Source organism: Rhipicephalus sanguineus, chromosome 1 (assembly GCF_013339695.2).
Source record: "Rhipicephalus sanguineus isolate Rsan-2018 chromosome 1, BIME_Rsan_1.4, whole genome shotgun sequence".
In the NCBI taxonomy this organism is placed as follows: domain Eukaryota; kingdom Metazoa; phylum Arthropoda; class Arachnida; order Ixodida; family Ixodidae; genus Rhipicephalus; species Rhipicephalus sanguineus.
In genome coordinates this window covers 121297574-121316608 of record NC_051176.1, presented here as the reverse complement: position 1 = coordinate 121316608, position 19035 = coordinate 121297574, and the positions used below count along the sequence as shown (strand labels likewise).

The 19035-nt window shown below is 48.2% G+C and overlaps 1 protein-coding gene across 1 annotated transcript in view; it reads left to right on the top strand.

Annotated features, from left to right (window-relative positions):
• LOC119397085 (collagen alpha chain CG42342) overlaps positions 1 to 19035 on the top strand; it is a gene marked incomplete in the record, with an annotated part of 500928 nt that overhangs the window by 174176 nt on the left and 307717 nt on the right. The window contains 1 exon segment of the mRNA XM_049416219.1: positions 15850 to 15902. Coding sequence (XP_049272176.1) covers positions 15850 to 15902 — 53 coding nt within the window.

Here is a 19035-nt window from a genome sequence, read left to right as displayed (position 1 = left end):
ATAATAGCGAAATAAGAAAAATATAAATAAATCGTTCCGTTGTCTCTGGGGGAAGTAGAAAATATAGTGCCGCACGTGCTTTTAGATCAGATGGCGCTTTGAAACCGGAATTAGCGAGCCTTAAGCCTGTTTTATGGCTTTGAGAGCCATCTTTCCGCGGAGATGCGAGAGTGAATTTGCCCAAGATGCTCGTTACACACCCTCTCTCTCTCCTTTCTCTTTCCCTCTCTCAATCGCTCGCTAGGTCGCTTTAGCTCTCTCTGCCTGTCTTCACCCATCCCTCGATATTCTTCCATTGAAGTCAACCGCCCACGCTGTTCTGAGGAACGCCCGCATTGCATTCGTCGCCAGCAGAGTGCTCGGCGTGTTCCCTAATTAATGAGTCTGTTTTCTTTCCTTATTACTTCAATGTTCTCACTACTCGAGACCTTACAGTAGAAGTTCCCGAGCGGGCCCGAGGAGCGAGAGAGAGAGAAAGAGAAAAAGAACGAATACAGGAGGTCAACCTTGACGCTCGTCCGGTTTGCTACCCTATGCGTGGATGAAAATAAAGAGAAAAACTGGCACCTGCTGTGCAAGAGGAGAAAGTTTCTTGGATGGGCCACGCGCTTTCTTAATAGCCTTGGTAACGGCTACCGCTCCGGCCTTTTAAGAACCTCTTTCACGGATTTAGAGGCGAGTTCACGTTGCATATAGGGCAACTCTGATGAATTGACAATCGTTGTCTGGAAAAGTATCCCACCTAATCTTAGCGCGCGTCCACCAGGTTTTAAGATATGTCTATCCGAGTGGTAAAGACGGTGAGCGGAAGGTTTCTTTTGACTCTGTTTTGGTGGATCTTACATACGCAGGCACGCTGCTGAAATATCCCCGTACTACATTCTACGCAATCGGGAGAGGTCTTATTCATTAATGTACGCAAAGGATCATGTAGGAAGCTTCGGCACTTATATGTTAGAAAAAATGTGCGCTCGATGTGGAGATTGATGGTAAAATATAGCAGAATACCTACGCTGCAGATGGGAGATATACAATTACGATTGTAAAATATAGCAGAAAACCTACGCTGCAGATGGGAGATATACAATTACGATTTATAGAGGATCGAACGATGTATACATGTCCTTATACTTGACCTCCGTCGCACGGCGCGAAGAACAGGCTCATTTAGAAACAAATGACTCATAGGGGACGCTGTCCGCCGGGCGTACGAAATAATGCAAAGAATATACGACAGAATACAAATGGGCCTACGGTGGAGTTTGGATGTTTGCGTACGCGAAGTCGCTCGGGAACGCTATTTTTAAAACTCGCTCAGATTTCTTACGTTAAAAAAACACGTTGTGGGGCTAGTGCGTCATGCATATTTTTTCTCTTAAAAAGAATTCAGCGCTAAACTTTAAACACAAGCACACAGAAAGATACGTCTTCCGTCCCGCCATGTCTTTCTGTGTGCCTGTGTTTAAAGTTTAGCGCGGTATTCTTTTTAAGAGAAAAACATTTCTTACGTTTTATGGTGTTAGCGCAATGCATGGCAGTATTAAATAAGCAGGCTTTCTATAATTAAAGCATCGTTCGCGTCTCAGAAACTCCTTTGAAATCAGTATACACAGCATGGTGGGCTGGTCAAAGCTCATATGAAGCATGGAGATCGGCAAATTGGTCTTCCATGGGTGGCTCTCTGAGTACTGGTCATTCTCTACAAAAGAGAGAAAAAAAAAAGAGAATTAGAAGTAAATGTAGCTTTTTTAGGCGTTTCCTCTATTGCCGTAGGCTTTATGGAGCGCAGCAGTACAGTGCTGCGGTGTGTATTTATCGGAAAGGACAATAGATTGAGACGTCTGACAACGCATTTTCTCCTTAAGCTAACCCGGCCAATGTGGCTGTCTTCACGGCTGAGCGAGAGGCAACGCGAAGCCTCCGTTCACCTCTGGCTGCGCTGTTCATCCCGTCAGCACTGTGGCAGCGAGTGTTCGCGGGCATCGAGTGAGATGTGTTCATGTTTGGCGGTGTGTGCGTCCTACCGCGTTTGTTCATTCATTTAGTAAACTACTTTCTGCTGCAATAGTAATATGCGACCGAAGAAGCTATTAACCTTACTTTCGTGCAGTTGTCTTATACATTGCTATCGCTATCAATGTATCGCCTTTCAGGCGAAACTGCGACATTTTTCGGGCTTCCATGCTCCGAGGCGGTAAACACATTTACTCTAGAGGCCTGTGCTCACTCTTTTTGGAGCTGCCGGCGCCTGCTGTTTGACGTCGAGCAACAGATATCATGATATTGGACAATAGCCGACATAAATCAAGAGCGGCGTTTGGGTCAAATGCGCCTCTTGCCGCCACGTACCGGCGCTGTGCTCCATAGACTGTTAAAATGCCACAGTTCCTCGCAGGAATCGTAGCAGGAGTGAGCGAGTGCGTTTCATACGGCGCATAACTCCATAGTGAGGGCGTTCGATGATTACTAGGAAAAGTGGTTCAGGACCCCTTTCAAAAGATACGAGGAGAATGGTACAAGAGAGTACGGTAGAAATCTTGCCCACGGCACGTCGTCGGGACATTAGTTTGCCGCGCCGAATCATCTTGTCCGCCTCGGTGGTGCAGTGGTTACGGTGCTCGGCTGCTGACCCGAATGTCGCGGGTTCGATACCGGCTGTGGCGCTCGAATTTCGATGGAGACGAAATGCTAGAGGCCCGTGTCCTTAGGTTTGGGTGCACGTTAAAGAACACGAGACGGTCGAAATTTCCGGAGCCCTCCACTACGGCGTGCCTCATATTCATATCGTGGTTTTGGGACGTAAAAATCCAGATACTACTATTATTATTACCGTTATTATATTACTGCGCCGAATCATCTCTATTTCCCATCGTGAATGGGGACATACAGTGCTAAGCGAATGAAACGCAATACTGTGAGCGCATGTCTGTCGGTACTTTTCGCACTACTGGTTAGAGCTGTGTGATCGCTGTGGGGCCAAATGCAGTCAAAGTGCGATGCGAAGGCACCGCCGTCCTCATGCGCCAAGATGTATCAGTTCTGTGTACCCAGCGCCAATCGGTGGTTCAAGAAACGTGAAAGTCCGTGCGCTCTGAGTATAGCGTTTCACTCGCAGAGCACTGTAAATTTGTTAAACAGCTGCATGAGGCATGCTGGTTTACAAGGTCGGGCATAAAACAATAAATGTCGCCGACTCTCTTCTGCTGGACTTAACGCTCTTCTGAAGTGCGAGTACAAATAGTGACGAACTCTCTCCGCCTTGGTCAACGGCTCAACCAGCGTTTCGCTCGCTGCGGGATTGACACTTTGAGTCTCGTCCTTGATATCTACGGAAATGCTATCTTTTTTCGTATTAGTTGAAATCGTTTTAGCACCCACTTTCCTATAGGCACAGTCTCTTTTCTTCGAATGAGTAGAGCAGTCATTGCAGGCGGAAGGCGCGGTCATGCCGCATTGTCAAGCCCACACTGGGGAGAAGTTTATTCCTGTACTTCAAAGAACGGAGTTCTTATTTTATACCTAAAAGCGTTTCGTCGTTTCTTGCGCAAACCTTTTCACAACGGGACGCCTTGGACCCGTCCCAATGTGAAAGCGTCAAAGTAGGTGTTACACGTCGAAATACTAATAAAATTTTTGTAGTTTTTTCATCTATACACCGAAAGAAATACCAAGATGTGGAAGGATGTTGCTTCGATACGCTCCCAATATCCCTGCTATAAGGTCAAAAAGTTTCCTGACACAACCTTCATTTACAGCCAACCATAATCTCATCCTTGAGATAAGACGGACGGAGCTTGTTTCTGCAGACGGGTCCGGCATTTCGTGAAACAACACTCGGCCGGCAGATCGGTCAAACGCGGTAGTTGAGCACTGGTCGTCGGCTGAAAAAAATCGGAGCTGTATATAGCCTCGCGTGCCGTTGCTGTCGGCGCCAGCGATAGGGGCGATAATAGGGCTTTTCGGTTGCTTGATCCCAGGACAAGCTCTCCGGGCGAGGAAATGGTTCGCCGAGACAGAAAAACTGCGTTTACGATCGCCAGTGATGGCGAAGCCATGATTTATGTCTTCGGTAACGGGCGCGGCGGCCGCATCATAAAGCCACACGCGAGCGGAAACGGAGTGCACTTGCCGCCGGCACAAGACAGCGCGCACTGAACCATAGTGGCTTGCGCGAGCGTACCCGCAGCTGTAAGGCGGCTGAGGCGGCCGGATGGATTTGACGCAATTTTACTGCGGACGGCAACGCTCACTGTGTCCATCGCTACGCAGCTTTCTCATATCGCTCGAGGCGCAAGCTCAGTCGGACTGAGCTCTCTTCAGGGTTTGCGCAATGCCCTCAAACAAAACTTGTCCTTAGGAGGACAAGAAAATAAAAAAAGGACCGGTCTCCTTGAACGCACAGGGCGAAAATGTACTGCGGACAGCAGGGGATGCTTCGATCACAACGAACAGCGGTATTTGCGAGAGCAGCACTGAAAACAACTGCTGTGCTGGAAAATAGCGCTGACTAAACGCGGGAGTTGCGCCATAACTCAGGGGTTAATGCTTCCAGCTCTCAGCAGCATGAGCATCGCGCCGAATGAGTTCTATCAACATTGAGATCGACGGGTATGTTTAGTTTCTCTCTGCTCCAGTGTGATGACACATCTGAACACTGCTACCAGACGGAAATCTCGTGGTACCGATACCCAAACGACACTCTGAGCCTCTTCTATACTGATTATGAAATACAGCCAGGCCCACTTATAATGCCTAGGCTTGTAACTAACGCTGGGTTATTACGAACGAAGGTGGTGGTGGTAACGTCAAAATTTGTGTTACAGGCTTACGGCAATGACACTGCCCCTCAAATACAATAAACAGCCACGGCCGCACAACTCGATTACAGCGAACAAGCTGTCTAAAGTAACGCACTTCGCGCAGGCGCGGCCATTGAAGAGGGTTTCCCAGAATTCATGGCATGCGACCTCCCCCGTTTCTCCTCTCTTGATCCAGCAGATGTCGACGTCCCACTTCGGAGCTCATTGTTCACCGCAGTTGAAATTCTTAAGGCTGCCTGGGTTTAGCTAGCTGCTCATGTTATCGCGCATTGTTTCCGTAAAGCAGGGTTTGCGGGCCTATAGTAACAATGGCGGGAGGTTGTCGATGAGCCTCGCGCATTGCCAAAGCCGAGCTGTGTCGATGCGTCGCTGATGCGAAACTGGCCGGATATGAATGCTGCTTGCAAATGGCCTTGCGTTTGCGGACGGCGATGCCAAGATAGCAGAGCCATGCACTTGTCGCACGTCTACCGTAAGCATGCTGCATGCTCTAGGTGGGGATTAGCGGACAGCGCTGATGCAGACTGCACTGTTGGTTACGCGCTCAACTCTACAGTTGGCTTTTCAATGATGTCATGTTAGTAAGATGTGTTAATTACCGAGAAGTGTTAACGAGAGGTACATCCGGTTGGCTGCCCTGCAAAGGGGAGAGGATGCGCAGTTGAAAAGAAATGGAGAGCGGAAGTATATATTAACGGAAACATCTCAATAACACTTAGTCAGACAGAGGAAGAGACACAAGCACGAGAAACTAACACTTAAGCCCGAATAGCGATAGCACAAGGCGCTCTTGACAGTCTAACAGTATGAAAGGCCGTAAAGCCAGAGACCTCAGCACGTGAATGGCGCTTTCTGCGGAGGGCTTGTTTTAGAAGCACTGGCCTACAACTTATTTTTTTTTTAATATTTGATATCGGACGATTGCTCAGTCTGTTCAGCACTGTGCACACAACTAGCCTCTCAACACTATACGTGGGCGCGCACGGTTGTGTGCGGGTGTCTCGTCGCAGCTGCATGCGTCACACTCATTAGGGCTGTCGTCCGTAGGAGTCGGGAAATGGGCGACGCCGAGCCGCAAAAGGTACGACGTGGTCTGTTAGCGTACGGTGCTAACCCAGGTGATATAGATGGTCCTGTAGGGGAGCTATTTTGTACGCGTTCTCTGACAGAACGGAACGAAGCTTCACGAGAGGACGAGAGGGATCCGAACGGGATTGGTCGAGGCTCGTCTGACGGTCAGACGTGGGAATAGCAACAGGAAACGGCAGTGCTGTCAATCATTTTGGCAAAGAACAGGCACAAAACGGACGGAGGCACCGTTCCGTCCGGTAGAACGGATATATAACGGTCTCCGGACGACTTGGATTCGATAAAAATGTAAGCGCTAGGGCCGGATAATCGAATTAGCCTGCTTCGTGCCTGGCTTATTGCGATCCCGTGCCGATAGTTTGCGAAAATTGCGACCAGCCCCCCACCACCGAACGACTCGTGAAATTGCGACACCACCTAGCGCCCACTCAAGATACTAACTGTCACTAATCCCGTTAATGGGGACGGCAATCGCCGGGCGGATTCTAAGGGCTGGCGTCACGGCCCTCCGAAAACGCACCACGAAAGCGCGGACAATTTACGGTTGGTCCTTTGGTGCGCCAGCGAACGCCGGTTGTGGTCCAAAGACCGAGTCAGAGCCGAGAGTCGATAACACAAACGAAAACGAAATATATTCTCAGTTAAGGCATTACAAATAATACAAGCACATGCACACTCGGCTGGTACCAGTTACAACTTCACAATATAATTCAGATGGTGTTTACACAACGGGAGCTAAACAAACAGATCACACGCTACGAATGCAATCGCATGCATTACAACTATTCAACGACAGTTAAAGTCCTGAATAGATAATGGCGTATCCAGTCCACAATACTTGGACGGTAATCGAATGCTTCTCTTCAAGGAAACACTCACGCCAGCTCCAGCGTTGATCGTCGTAGCTCAACCGTCGTCGTGACTTGTCACAACTCACACGGCGTCGTCATCCAATTCTTCCAAATTGACGATCGGCCGACCGCACACCATCATAACCACGTCTTCTTTGGCTAACGGAGCCACACTTCGCTAACTTCACCATCACCGGGCCGACTGACTCGCTCACTCCTTCGCTGACTTCACTTCTTCTCGACTGACTCGACTTCTTCACTGCACTACTGGCACTACTCGTCGTCGCATGCTTTTATCCCTTCTCCCCTGGTTTCTAGACGCGTCGGGAGTGTTCTCCGGCGCGTAGTACGGCTAAGCTTGGGGAGAGGGCGAGAGCTTTCTCGTAGGTTCGAATCGCGGCGGCATCGCTCGCGGATGCGTCACCTCTTCCTTCTAGAAACATCCAGGCTTTGCCGGGCCGTTGATCGTGTTGGTCTGCTTCTGGCTCCAGTGGTGAGGAGGATGCGGCGCGCCGTGCGTCTTTTTGATGTTTTTTTTTTTTTTTTCGTCTTTCGCGCTTGTTGGGCGCGCGGCTCGCGCCGTTCTGTCTCGCAGCTGCTTGAAAGCGGCCGCGCGCGCGCTTTATAACACGCTAATTTGTGACACTAACACAAATAAATTGTTCAAGTCATCACGCTCTTCGATTTCAAGCTTTGAAAAACAGTGCCTACCAATATTAGTGATCAGCTATAATAATTCAATATTGCTTCATGCGTTGAAAACACCTCTACCCTCAGCTCGCCTATAGGCTGTTTGCTCCCTCTCCTCCTCTCGTGACCTTTCGTTCTGTCCTGCCACACGACGCGTACAAAATAGCTCCCCAGGTCTGAGATCAACGAACGTAAACCGCACATGGTGAGAATGTTAGATTCCCACAGAGGCAATGTATACATTCACGGGACGTTCAGAGCAGCCTAGCCGCAGGCGTCAGTTCGTGAAATCGGAGTCGCAAACCATTGACCTCTCTCATTCCCATACCGGGCAGCTTCACCGGTGTGGTCGTTCCAGTTGCTAGTGCACTGTCCCGGAAGGCACTGCAAAATTCTGCGATGTCTCTTGCCATTGCCACGACAGCAGTTATAGGCCTGTCGAGTATCGGAAGACCACTTGCTCATTGAGTGCTTGGAGCATTGCGTTTTTTTTTTTTTTATAGTATTGAGCGCATCCGCTAGGGCTTCTTTAGATACCCTGCAGACGTAGCAAAAATAACTAAGAGAGACAAGCTGTATTGCTGAACACGATTATTGCGGAACGCGGCTGAGTGGGACGAAAAAGAAACAGCTGCTTTGCTATTGGCCTCGAGGCCCACCACTGGAAACGCCGGCGCCACCGTCGGCGTGACGTACTTGGCAGGATCACGTGGTCTCCGCGGCCGCGTCGGCTGCTTGTGGCCTTGTGGCGCACTGCCGCGTGCTTTGAGAACGAGTTTCAAGTCCCACATGCGCTGCGGTCTGTTCAAATTCGGAAGTTTCCTCTCATTTTCTCTCAATTGACACCATTGTAATAGAGTGGCTGCCTCCGAAGGCGACGAACATAGGGCGTCTAACGCTCTGGTGCCGCAAGCGCTGCGCTTACGCAAAAAAGGAGCCCAGTGTCAGCCTGCACTGAAAACCGCGGGACAAGAAACAGCGTGAAGCATGAGTTGTAAAGCTAAGAACCGGCAAGTAGCTATCCGCTACGAGTCTTGTGTGCAACAAGCACTTCCGCGACGAAGACTTTTGTTACTGCGTCGGGCCTGCGATGTTCAGTGGAGTAGCAGACAGCGCGGCACTGAGACGATGGCTCAGCGCGCGCTTCCCGCGGCAAATGATGCTTATCTGCCACGGATGGTAAAAGCGCTACATTTTACCACGTGCGATGCCATCTCAGAACCCTCCAATGCGACCTCTTGATCGTCGGCCCCGTTGCTCAGCGTCCACAAAATCGGCCTGCAGATGCGAAAGTCATTGTTTAGATACGTTGAATTAAAAAACGCACAGGGTCCCTTTATGCATATCATTAAAGATGACTAGAAGGGCGAAGCCATCTTCTTCTTGTCAGTCGATGTACTGATTCTCCCGCGTTACTGTATTTTCTTGTCTTTTCCTAGGCGTCGCATGCTCGGTCTCGTAAACTGGTTCTCCTTCCACCAGCAATCTCGAAGTGGTGAAGCTTTGGTCTATGAATTTGTTGATCACAGAGAGTGGCAAGTTCACTGGAATGCAAACGGAACGATAATAAGGAGCATTAAAAAAAGGCGTCGCATTTGCTCACGTTTTGTGTGAGCACCAAACGAAACGAATGCGCTGAATAAAGAAACAGAAGCAGCGGCATTTGCCCGCTGAGAAGACCGATCAATACGCAGTGCGAGACAACTTGTCAAATGACATTGAAACGTACCCGAATTTAGACCGAAAAAGAAAAAAAAAAACACTGAATCGTCGGGACGGCAGATCACAAAGTTGTCATGCGCACCGAAGCCGCAGTTGTAAGGAAATTGTTTTTGAACTGCTCTGATAGCGTCCGCGCAACAGTAGTTTGTTTACTCACAAATTCTCATGTCTTGCTGCCTAAAGTTCACAGCGCGGTGCCAAAACGCGCTCGTAGCAAAAGCAAAACCATCAGTACGAACATACATGCAGACGCTCATACATGTAGAGGCACCGTCAGTCGTCGCGAACCCGTGTGATCGCTGGCTTGAGGCTTCTTTCTGTTATGCTCCGTTTGGTTATACAGGCAGTCTACTCTAACGAGATATTTCACATAGTTTGCACTCAGCGAGTGACCACCTTTCACGCAAGAAGCCGGTTCAGGGGTCTCCAACGCGGTGACAGCGTGAAGCGGGTGCTCGGTTTTCTGCAAAGAGACAGCGACTGTAGACTATCTTGTGCTTTCAGTTCGTCGAAAATGATTATCTTGACAGTAAAGAACACAGTTCATTTCGAAAGTACTTACAGAAATGCCCTGGAGGGCTTCCGCGAGGTGTTTTTGTAGAGCGCCGACAGCAAAACCTATGGGGAGCGCGCCGGCGGCATCCTGCCTAGCACGCAATCGAGGCGCGTCCGATAGAGGGCGACTCCGTAACTCCTCGAGGCCAATAGCGCGTTCACAACCGTTGCTGCGCGCAGACACGCACAGACATCTAGGCACGGATTTATGTCCCGCCTGTAAGTAATGGAGTGTCAGCGGCGGAACATTGCGCTTCGCTCAGGCATGGGTTCACGCAGATAGCGCACAGTCCATAGCTTTATGCTCTATACGTAGATGCGCATCTACATCTGTCTTTCTCTGCTTATTTTGCTATATATATCTATATTCATTACGGCTGCGCTTATGACATGCCGAAGTTGCTTTATACGCGGAAGGACGTTGTGGATTGCACGATGATCCATTCTGCGTCGCGATTTATCACGTTGATGACCACGACTTACGTATCCAAACAAAACGCAGTGTTTCTTTCTCTGATGAGTTGCGTCTCCCGCAATCTTGTCCTCCCCCGAAGAGGACACACACAAGCTCACAAACGCCGTGTGCCTTCTTTGAAAAACTGGTTTCTCTAATAAGAACCTGCGCTGGAAGTAGTGTAGAGGATATTTGCTGTAGGAGGTTGTCGGTTATGCCACGCGTATACCTTTTGAGTCAGAGGCACATGCATAGATAGATAGATAGATAGATAGATAGATAGATAGATAGATAGATAGATAGGATAGATAGATAGATAGATAGATAGATAGATAGATAGATAGATAGATAGATAGATAGATAGCAATTTTACTGGTGTATTCATGTGGGAGGCAGCGACCAAATGATGCACCAGGGTGGCCAATCCTTCTCTGGTGAGGGAGTGCATTACCGGCTGCAGTCACTGGTGAGGCTGCACCCCAGGCCTCTTTTTATGCAATTCCATCACCACGCAGATTTTTTTTTTTCAATCCGGTGGTGGGGAATTGTCCGGCACTAGGATTCGAACCACGGACCTCTTGCATGCGAGGCTGATGTTCTACCTCTACGCCATCGCTGCCCTCGCTGCTGGATATGTGTAACCTTAAGGGACAAGAAGAGAGGTCCGGCCTCGTATACTGGGATCAGTTGGCCGCAAAAAACCGTTGAACGTTTCACGCATAATCATTAATCTCCGCCCGCCCTTGGTGCGCGATCAAACACCTCCCCATACCTTTCTTTTTTTTTCTATTGTTGCAAATATATTGACAAGTTATTTGCAATAGAAAATAGTCCAGCAGTCATGATGACGGCTGTTATTCACCAGAAACCAACATGTCGTCGTTCGCTTCTTCACTCGCTGCACCATAGTGATAGGCGCAACACCGCAACATCGAGCCAAAGCGTCCGCTCGGCGCTGCTTAGAAGGTGTTGGGCGAAATGTTCAGGCGGGTGACATGGATGACGTCCGAAGATGTGGAAGGCGCGGTAGGGTTTAGAGGGGCTATGTCATAGGTAACGTCAGTCACCTGGCGTAGCACACGGTAGGAGCCGGAGTATTTGGGAAGAAGCTTTTCGGACATGCCAACATGCCGAGACGGAGACCACAGGAGAACGAGGTCACCCGGATTAAAATGGGCCTTCCAGTGGTGGCTGTCGTATTTATGTTTCTGGTGGAGCTGCGAGTCGGAAAGGCGTCGATGGGCAATCTGACGGGCCTTTTCGGCTGTGGCGAGCAGATGCTATCGACAGGTTGGCAGGGTTGGGTACGAGCGTGTTGTTCTTGTTGTTGTTGAGCGTGTCGAAGACCAACGCGTCGTCGTCCTCCTCTTCGCTCACTTCACCATAGTGGTAGCTGCAACGCCGCAACAATATATATATATATATATATATTGTAAAGACAGAGCGGCCCTCAGAGTCGCGCTGGATTTGCAGATTCAAACCGAAGCCGGGAAAAAGTTCCTTGCCGCCGTTCCCGTCTTCGAGGACTTGCACGCTGACATGGTTTTGGGAGCTGACTACCTCATGTCTGGTGAAGTTCAACTCATCATAGATGGCGGCCGAGTAAAGCTCCGTTCCTTCCCTCCGAGCTTTTTCTCGGCCCCAAGTTCCCAAGTTGAAAGACCGCAGCCACAGATGTCCATCAGCGAGAGCATCCTCAGTGACCAGCTGCTGGCACATCTGCCGACCCCACGGCAGTCATTGGCCGAGTGTGTCGCGAGTGCTCCCCTCAAGAAATCCATGGCTACCGCGGACACATTTATCGAGGATTTGCCTGTTTTGTCGGGATCTGCAAGCCGCGGCATGGCCGAGGTTATCGATGTGCCGCCGGAAGATGAAGCCAGCATCGGCCCTTCCAGCCGCCTGGTGTGCGATTCTGCTGACGACGACGGGCAGTTCATTCTGACCGCCAGTGTACAACCTGAATGCCGTACGGATCACCACGAGGTGGTCTGTGTCTACGGGGGACCCTACGCACATCGGTCGGATGGCCACGGTATGGAACCCCCAGAGAGCACCTTTGTTCTTTGCAGTTACGGAACAGCGGAGTGCGGTAGTGGCCGCGTTGAAGCTACTGCGCCAAACCATGAAGGTCAGGTCTCGCAGCCTGACCGAACTCGCAAGCATCCTTCGTTGGGAAAGTATGTGCCTGCTCAGTCCGCTGACATGAACAAACATGGGTTAGGGCGAAGCACGGAACAGCGACGACGTAACCTCATGGTAGGCGTGCGACGACCGTCAGGACATAGCCAATGGCGTCCACCAGAACCATCATCGCCCGACTTCCAAAGCAAGTCACAGCGTGGCTATGACCGGCCTCCGCGCGGCAGCCAATGCCGCCCGCCAGAAGCATCAGTGCTATTGATGATGGTTCAGGGGCCAGGACCTCCGGGAAACTACCACCGCCTGAGAAAGGCCATCCTTTAGGAGCACTCCATGATCGTGATCGCAGTGTGGCCGAGTGTAAAGACAGAGCGGCCCTCAGGCATGGGGGCATGCTCGCCTAGAGAAGCAGAGGAAGAGGAAGACAGAGAATAGAACAGCCGGCCCAGGAACGGGTGCTGTCTCTGTGTCTCGTTCGTTACAATATATATATATATATATATATATATATATATATATATATATATATATATACGGATATAGTATATATATATATATATATATACTCTTATATTTCTATCACGATTCAGGCACCGGTTCCGTTTTCGGTCCTCAGCCATTTATATCGCTATTCTGAGGGTTTACAAGTACCATATCTACCACTTTACTAAGACCACAATTATACGGGTGCTAGAGACACATTCGCGCCGTTGCTGTTGGAGCAGCCATCGTCGCCGTCGTGCTGTCCTGCCAGCAACAGCGCATGCGTGGCTTGCGAGAAGAGCTTTATTGGCCTTCAGAGACACGCAGTGCGTTTGGCTGCAAGAGCGACAAAGGCAAGAGTGCACTAAAAGCTTGCACCAATGACGCGCGACGCCTGCAACGCTGCTGGCAGCGCTCCTTCTCACGCCGGTGTTCTGAGACGCCTCTATCACAACTGTAAACCTTCCTATCGCTTACAAAGGTTCGCGCTCGGATGAAACTGGCAGTCTTTTATGTTAAGCTTCACGTCGCTGAAAAGTTTCTGGGATATCTTTTTCAAATCCATGAACCGCGTGTTCAGTGTCAGAAAGAACTACCGGCCCGTATTCATAAAATGTGCTTAGGCAAGTAAAGCTCGTAAAAAAAAAAAAAACTTCCCACCAATGGCAACAAAGACGTTATTAGCGAAGGCCGCCGACCAATCATAAAAGGTTGCTACGAACAAAGAGCTTAGTGAATTCGGCCCAAACAGTTCTATGGGGACTTGATGTTTGTTTGATCCTTGTATATTATTGATACGTTGTGTCTTGCCTTAGCGTTCGAGAATTCTTTGGATTTCATATTAGTTTGATGGGTTTCTTTTGTTACTTTTATTTCCACTCCTGCCTATAGCCCCATACAGAGACTGTCACTGCCTCTGAAATGAAAGTAAAATAATACAAGCGGCCCTCACAATCACGCACCACATCACGGAGGTCACGCCTGGCGCAGCCGTCGCCACTTTGTCCCAAGAGAAATCGCGCATAATCGGCAGCCTTGGAAGTGAAAGCACGTCTTATCGTCACACGTTTTTTATCGCTCAAAGCAACGAAATAATTTAAGAGGTCGCGCCGCCCATAGTATAAGAAACACAAAAATAACTTTTACCTGGATGAAGGGGCCTGGTACGAAACGCAAGCGTTTATGATGATGGATTCCCTTGACCGGTTAAAAGCAAAACGCAGTATTGTTCAAGGAAGTCAACCGCCGCCATAATTTGTGAGCACTTTTTTCCTGTCTTGTTCGTCGAATAGGCGAAACGCGCTAGCTTCTGCACCACACGAACATTCTAATTGAAGTTAACTTACACATGACTCGACGCAAGCGGCACAAGCGAAGCTCGTTCGCCTGTATGTTGGTTCTTGGTGATCCCAGTCGCCGCAGAAAGCAGCGTCAAAGCAAGGACCGATACAGTTAGTGAAAGATAGCAGTCTCTGCATTATTTTCGCCCAGCGAATCGCCAATACGACGTACATAGGCTCGACACAAGTTGACTCTATGCAAACTGATCCGATGAAAATTGGACCGCGACTTGACGCGCATTACGAAGCGCCTCGTTTCGTTTGAGGCCTCATATCAGAGCCGGTTGATTAATTCAGAAACGAAAAGTTTGTTTACTTGGGCTGAATAGGGCCCGTATTTGGCGAGTATGTGCAAACAGGCGAGTGGGCTGCAGTGATTCTTTTCAGCTGAATGGAATCAGAGTCAATGCCCTGCTCTGACGGCCGGCCCTAGTGCTAGTGAGCAATAAACATCAGTGCTATAATATATGTACGTGTAATATATGGGTCATTCCATATGAAGTGGTCCCGGTGGTTTATCTACCATCTTCAATCCCGCTGAAAAATAAATCGTCCTATTTGTGAATGTGAGAAGTAATTATTGAGGCAGCAATTTCCGCGGAAATTTTCGTGAGCCTAGAGGGCGCTACGAACTTTGCGCACGGAAGTGAAACTGTGTCGCGCGAAGTAAATTGCACAAAATTCCTGCTTTGAGGCTTTACTACGCAACCGATTTTTTTTTTAATCTAAAGGCGCCGATCTTCCATGCTTATGATAGCTTATTAATTTTTTTTCAACGTGCATTATTTTCGGCTATGACGATACCTCTCAAAATGCTGCATGTCGAACGTTTTTCAGAGAAAGCAGTGATTCTTTTGTGAGTAATATGTTCACACTATGAGCTTTATAATTTCATGATCGCTAAAAAACAACGGACGAACACAAAAAGACACAGAGCGCTCGTATGTCTCTTTGTTCGTCCGTTGTTTTTGAGCTGTTCTTTAGTACGCGTATCATTAACAACCAATTAGCCCTAATTACCGCCCTTTTTAGGTTCATATACTAAATGACTAAAATTATGCGCGGAGAAAAAACAGAAATATTTTGACAGAATTGTGACAAAGTTGGAAAAAATAGCCTTTCGACCCATATTGCGGCTTCATTTTTGCAGCGTAGCGGCTCTAGTAAAAATACGGCCTATTCATTACTGCATGGTATACTTTCTTGGCAATATATACAAAACGTTTGAAAAGAGAAACTTTTTTAAAGCGAGAAAAAAAATTTCGTACTGAACAACTACAAGGTTGTGCAAAGTTTCGTTCGGCGTCGAGACTATATATATATATATATATATATATATATATATATATATATATATAATATATGGAAATGAATATGTGATTCTGTTTACATCGACAGAGAGCGTTGAAAGCAAGGAGCTCGTCAGGCGGACATTACCTCTGTAACCGCCGCTTCAAATGTCATAGTCTTAGCATTTGTAGTCTAGTAAATCGACGTGAACTGACCAGCACTATACTGCTGGAAACGTTGCGATATCTGTATGTGCGCGCGTGTGTGTGTGCCTGCAAGGTAGACATAAAATCTTGTTTCTTGCAAACACTGTCTTCTGCAGATGATTTGTAATTGATTTCAAGGTCCTGTAACGACCCCACGGTGCGGTATATGAGGCTGACTCTTGTCTTGTGTTTCTCTCTTTCTTACAGAGCCTTCTTACTAGGAATAGAAGAAATATCCCAGAATCAGAGTGCATGTGCCCACCCGGTAAGTTGTTCTGTGTGTGCTAGTGTGTGTGTATATGGGCGGAGGAGGGGGGGGGGCGAAGAGGGGGGGGTGCTTCACTTTTTTTTTTTTATCTTCACGTGCCTCGGTGGCACGACGTGACGGGTCTATAGTATAACAACAGTCGTCGGTTCATAAACATCGACGGAGTTTGTAATTTCCCTCTTTTTCTCTCTCTCTCTCTCATAACTTCTCTCCTTAAATCCCGTCAACACCACTGAAAGGCTAACTCATAACTTGACTTCTAGTACGCTTCGTTAGCGTACTAGAAGCGTTTCTTCATCCGATTAACTTTTTAAATCTTATGCCTCATTTTCATGCGTTCAGAAGGTTCGTTGAATCGATGCATTATGAACACATACGCTCCTATCTCCTTTCCTCTTTTTCTCCTCCTAACTTCCTTTCCTCTGTCTCCTCCCTCCTCCCGAAAGAGCAGGCAGGCGTTGTACCCTTTCCGGTGGCAGTTGCCAACTTGCTCTCTCCCTCTTTTCTCTGTGTCCCTGTGCTTGTATGTATACAAATCAAATAAATAAATAAATATTTGTTAGTTAACAATGAGAGTGGCGACCACAGCCATGGAGCTAGCCATCAGTCGCATTACTATATTGATATGGACTACTTTTACTCAGTAATACCAGTCCAAATACTCCGAACCGCACGCGCCGCCATTAAATGTTCTCGACCACCATAATTCTCACTATTCCTTAGGTGCGATCGTTAACCGTTTGCCTAGCCTTTCCCGTTTTATCTTCTATGCACGCTTCGCTGCGGGTCCTGAATTTCGAAACGGCCATTACCGCACAGTGGACGCGTGAGGAACTGCTCTAACCATCAAGCTTTAAACTGCTCCTTTCTCCTAGTGCTTTGAGTGCACCTATTTTATACATAAATCACTCTAGCGGCAGCCTGTCAATGTTGTTGTCTATTAGGGAAAACTTTTTTGTTTAGCTAACTGAGTCTCGGTCCATACTCTTGGTTATGACAAGCCACTTGCGTCGACGAGACCATTATGATACAGAATAATTCATGTTAGGCTGCTGCCACGTTTTTAATATATATTTTTAATGGTGACGAGGCCCACCGTGAAACGCATCTTCATCCTTCACTTTGAACAATCCGCCGCACCACTTAGGCCTTGTTGTGCAATTATAGTACACGTAATAATTTATTTTTGCAGTATGTACGTACATCAAGCCCTCGATAATTACGTTTCTTAACGGTCTTTCCATATTTTAAAAATTTTTTTCCGCTCGGGGTACTGCCGAACTCTAGATGGAATAACTCTGCGCGATAATCGAAAGTAGTGTTCGAAGTGCAGGTAGGATCATCATCGTCGTCACAATCAGCCCATCTCTTATGTCCACCGCTGGACAGAGGCGTACCCAAGCGATCTCCAATTTACCAATTTACCTTATCTTGAGCGAGCGCATTCCATTTTATGCCTCCAAATTCTCCAATTTTATCACCCCGCCTAAATATTTTCGCCGTCCTCGGCTGCGCTTCCCTTCCCATGGCATCCACTCCGCTGCTCTAACTGACCGCCGGTTGTTGTCTGCCCTATACGCACAACGTGGCCTGCCCAGCTCCATTTCTTTCTCGCAATTGAAACGAGAATACCGGCTACCCATGCTTGTTCTCTGAGCCATTCTGCTTTCCTGCCTCTTAATGTTACGCCTGTCATTTTGACATGATAAACACAAAGAAATCTCGGAGGCAAATTTCCGCGCCGTTGTGTTTTGGGAAGTCCAAGCGACTTTATTATTGTTATTGCTGTCTAAATGGTGGTCTTCAGTTAGAGAGAAAGAGGGAAAAGCGGAGAAGGCCCGAAAGTTAACCAGATGCACATCCGACATCCTCGCCCGCACTTGGCGAACGAAGGAAACAGAAAGTCGACAGGCAAGGAGGTTAATTAGAAACGTGTCTGGTTGGCTACGCTGCGCTGGGGAAATGGGGAAGGGGAACAGAAAGATGAGAAAGAGAAATGGGGAGGAAATGTGTGGTGAATTCGCTCAGGCGTGTGGGACTACACCCCTTAGCCAAAGGCGTTCACACAGGACCGCGTCCTCAAGAAGCACAATCTTCGCTGCCTTGTGGGGCGACGAGCGATGGGGACGGTGTTCTATAAAGTAGCACCCGCACGGAAACCGGCCAAGCTACCAGTCGTCGTGACCCATGCCTCGCATGCCTCGCATACCTCGCATGCCTCGCTGTTTGTCATTCCTGTTAATATATGGTGTACGCCTTCGTGACGGCAATTCCCAAGGAACGCGGACACAGAAGCGAAACTTCACATTGACAAAGTCCGAATAGAAGACGGAGTTCCGGCGAAGGGTTAAGCTTATGTAGCCTTTTATGCCTTATGCTTTGTGTTGTTCTACAGCGGCAATGAGAGACAACGTGTCAGATGGCGAAGCTGCCTTTCAGTGTCTGTTATAGAAAGCGGAATCGGAACGCTGTGCTCTTCGTGATGTGATGATGCCCGAGCAGCTTTTCCTGACAGAATCATTGCCAGTTTTCCCGCAATGACCAGGTAACCACCGAAATTCAACCTCGTGGACTTTTTGCTTGACATGATGGTGAAGTCTGACGGATGACACAAACGACAGCTGTCCGTGTCATCCGCATATGGGAACCGGCTACATGCGCTGTAGCGCCGGCTTCGAGTCAGAAAGTACAGCTCATTTACTCAAACTCTCTGAATTAATGAATTCTCACTGAGCAGAGCCGTGAGTTCTGCAGCTGTAAACTGTAAGATTATTCATGTGGCGCTGTATTTACTCTTGTAAGGTCTCTAGCCAATCTCAAATGATGATTATACTTCTGTGTGACTATACAGTGGAATCTCGCTGATACGATTCTCACGGGCACTAAAAATAAAAACGTAACATCCGAAAATCGCATTATCCGAAACAGGGACCAAAAGATCACAAACAGTACATACTTGGCAGTGAACTTGTTTTTATTAAAGAAATTTAAAACAGTCCGTTACTTTGCACTGAAATTTTTGTTTTTCGATGTCCAGCAGGAAGCTTTTTTGGAACTCGTAGAAACGAGCAGCAGTTTCGTCACTGAACTCCCCACCTGCGGCAAGCCTACGAAACTCGTGAAAA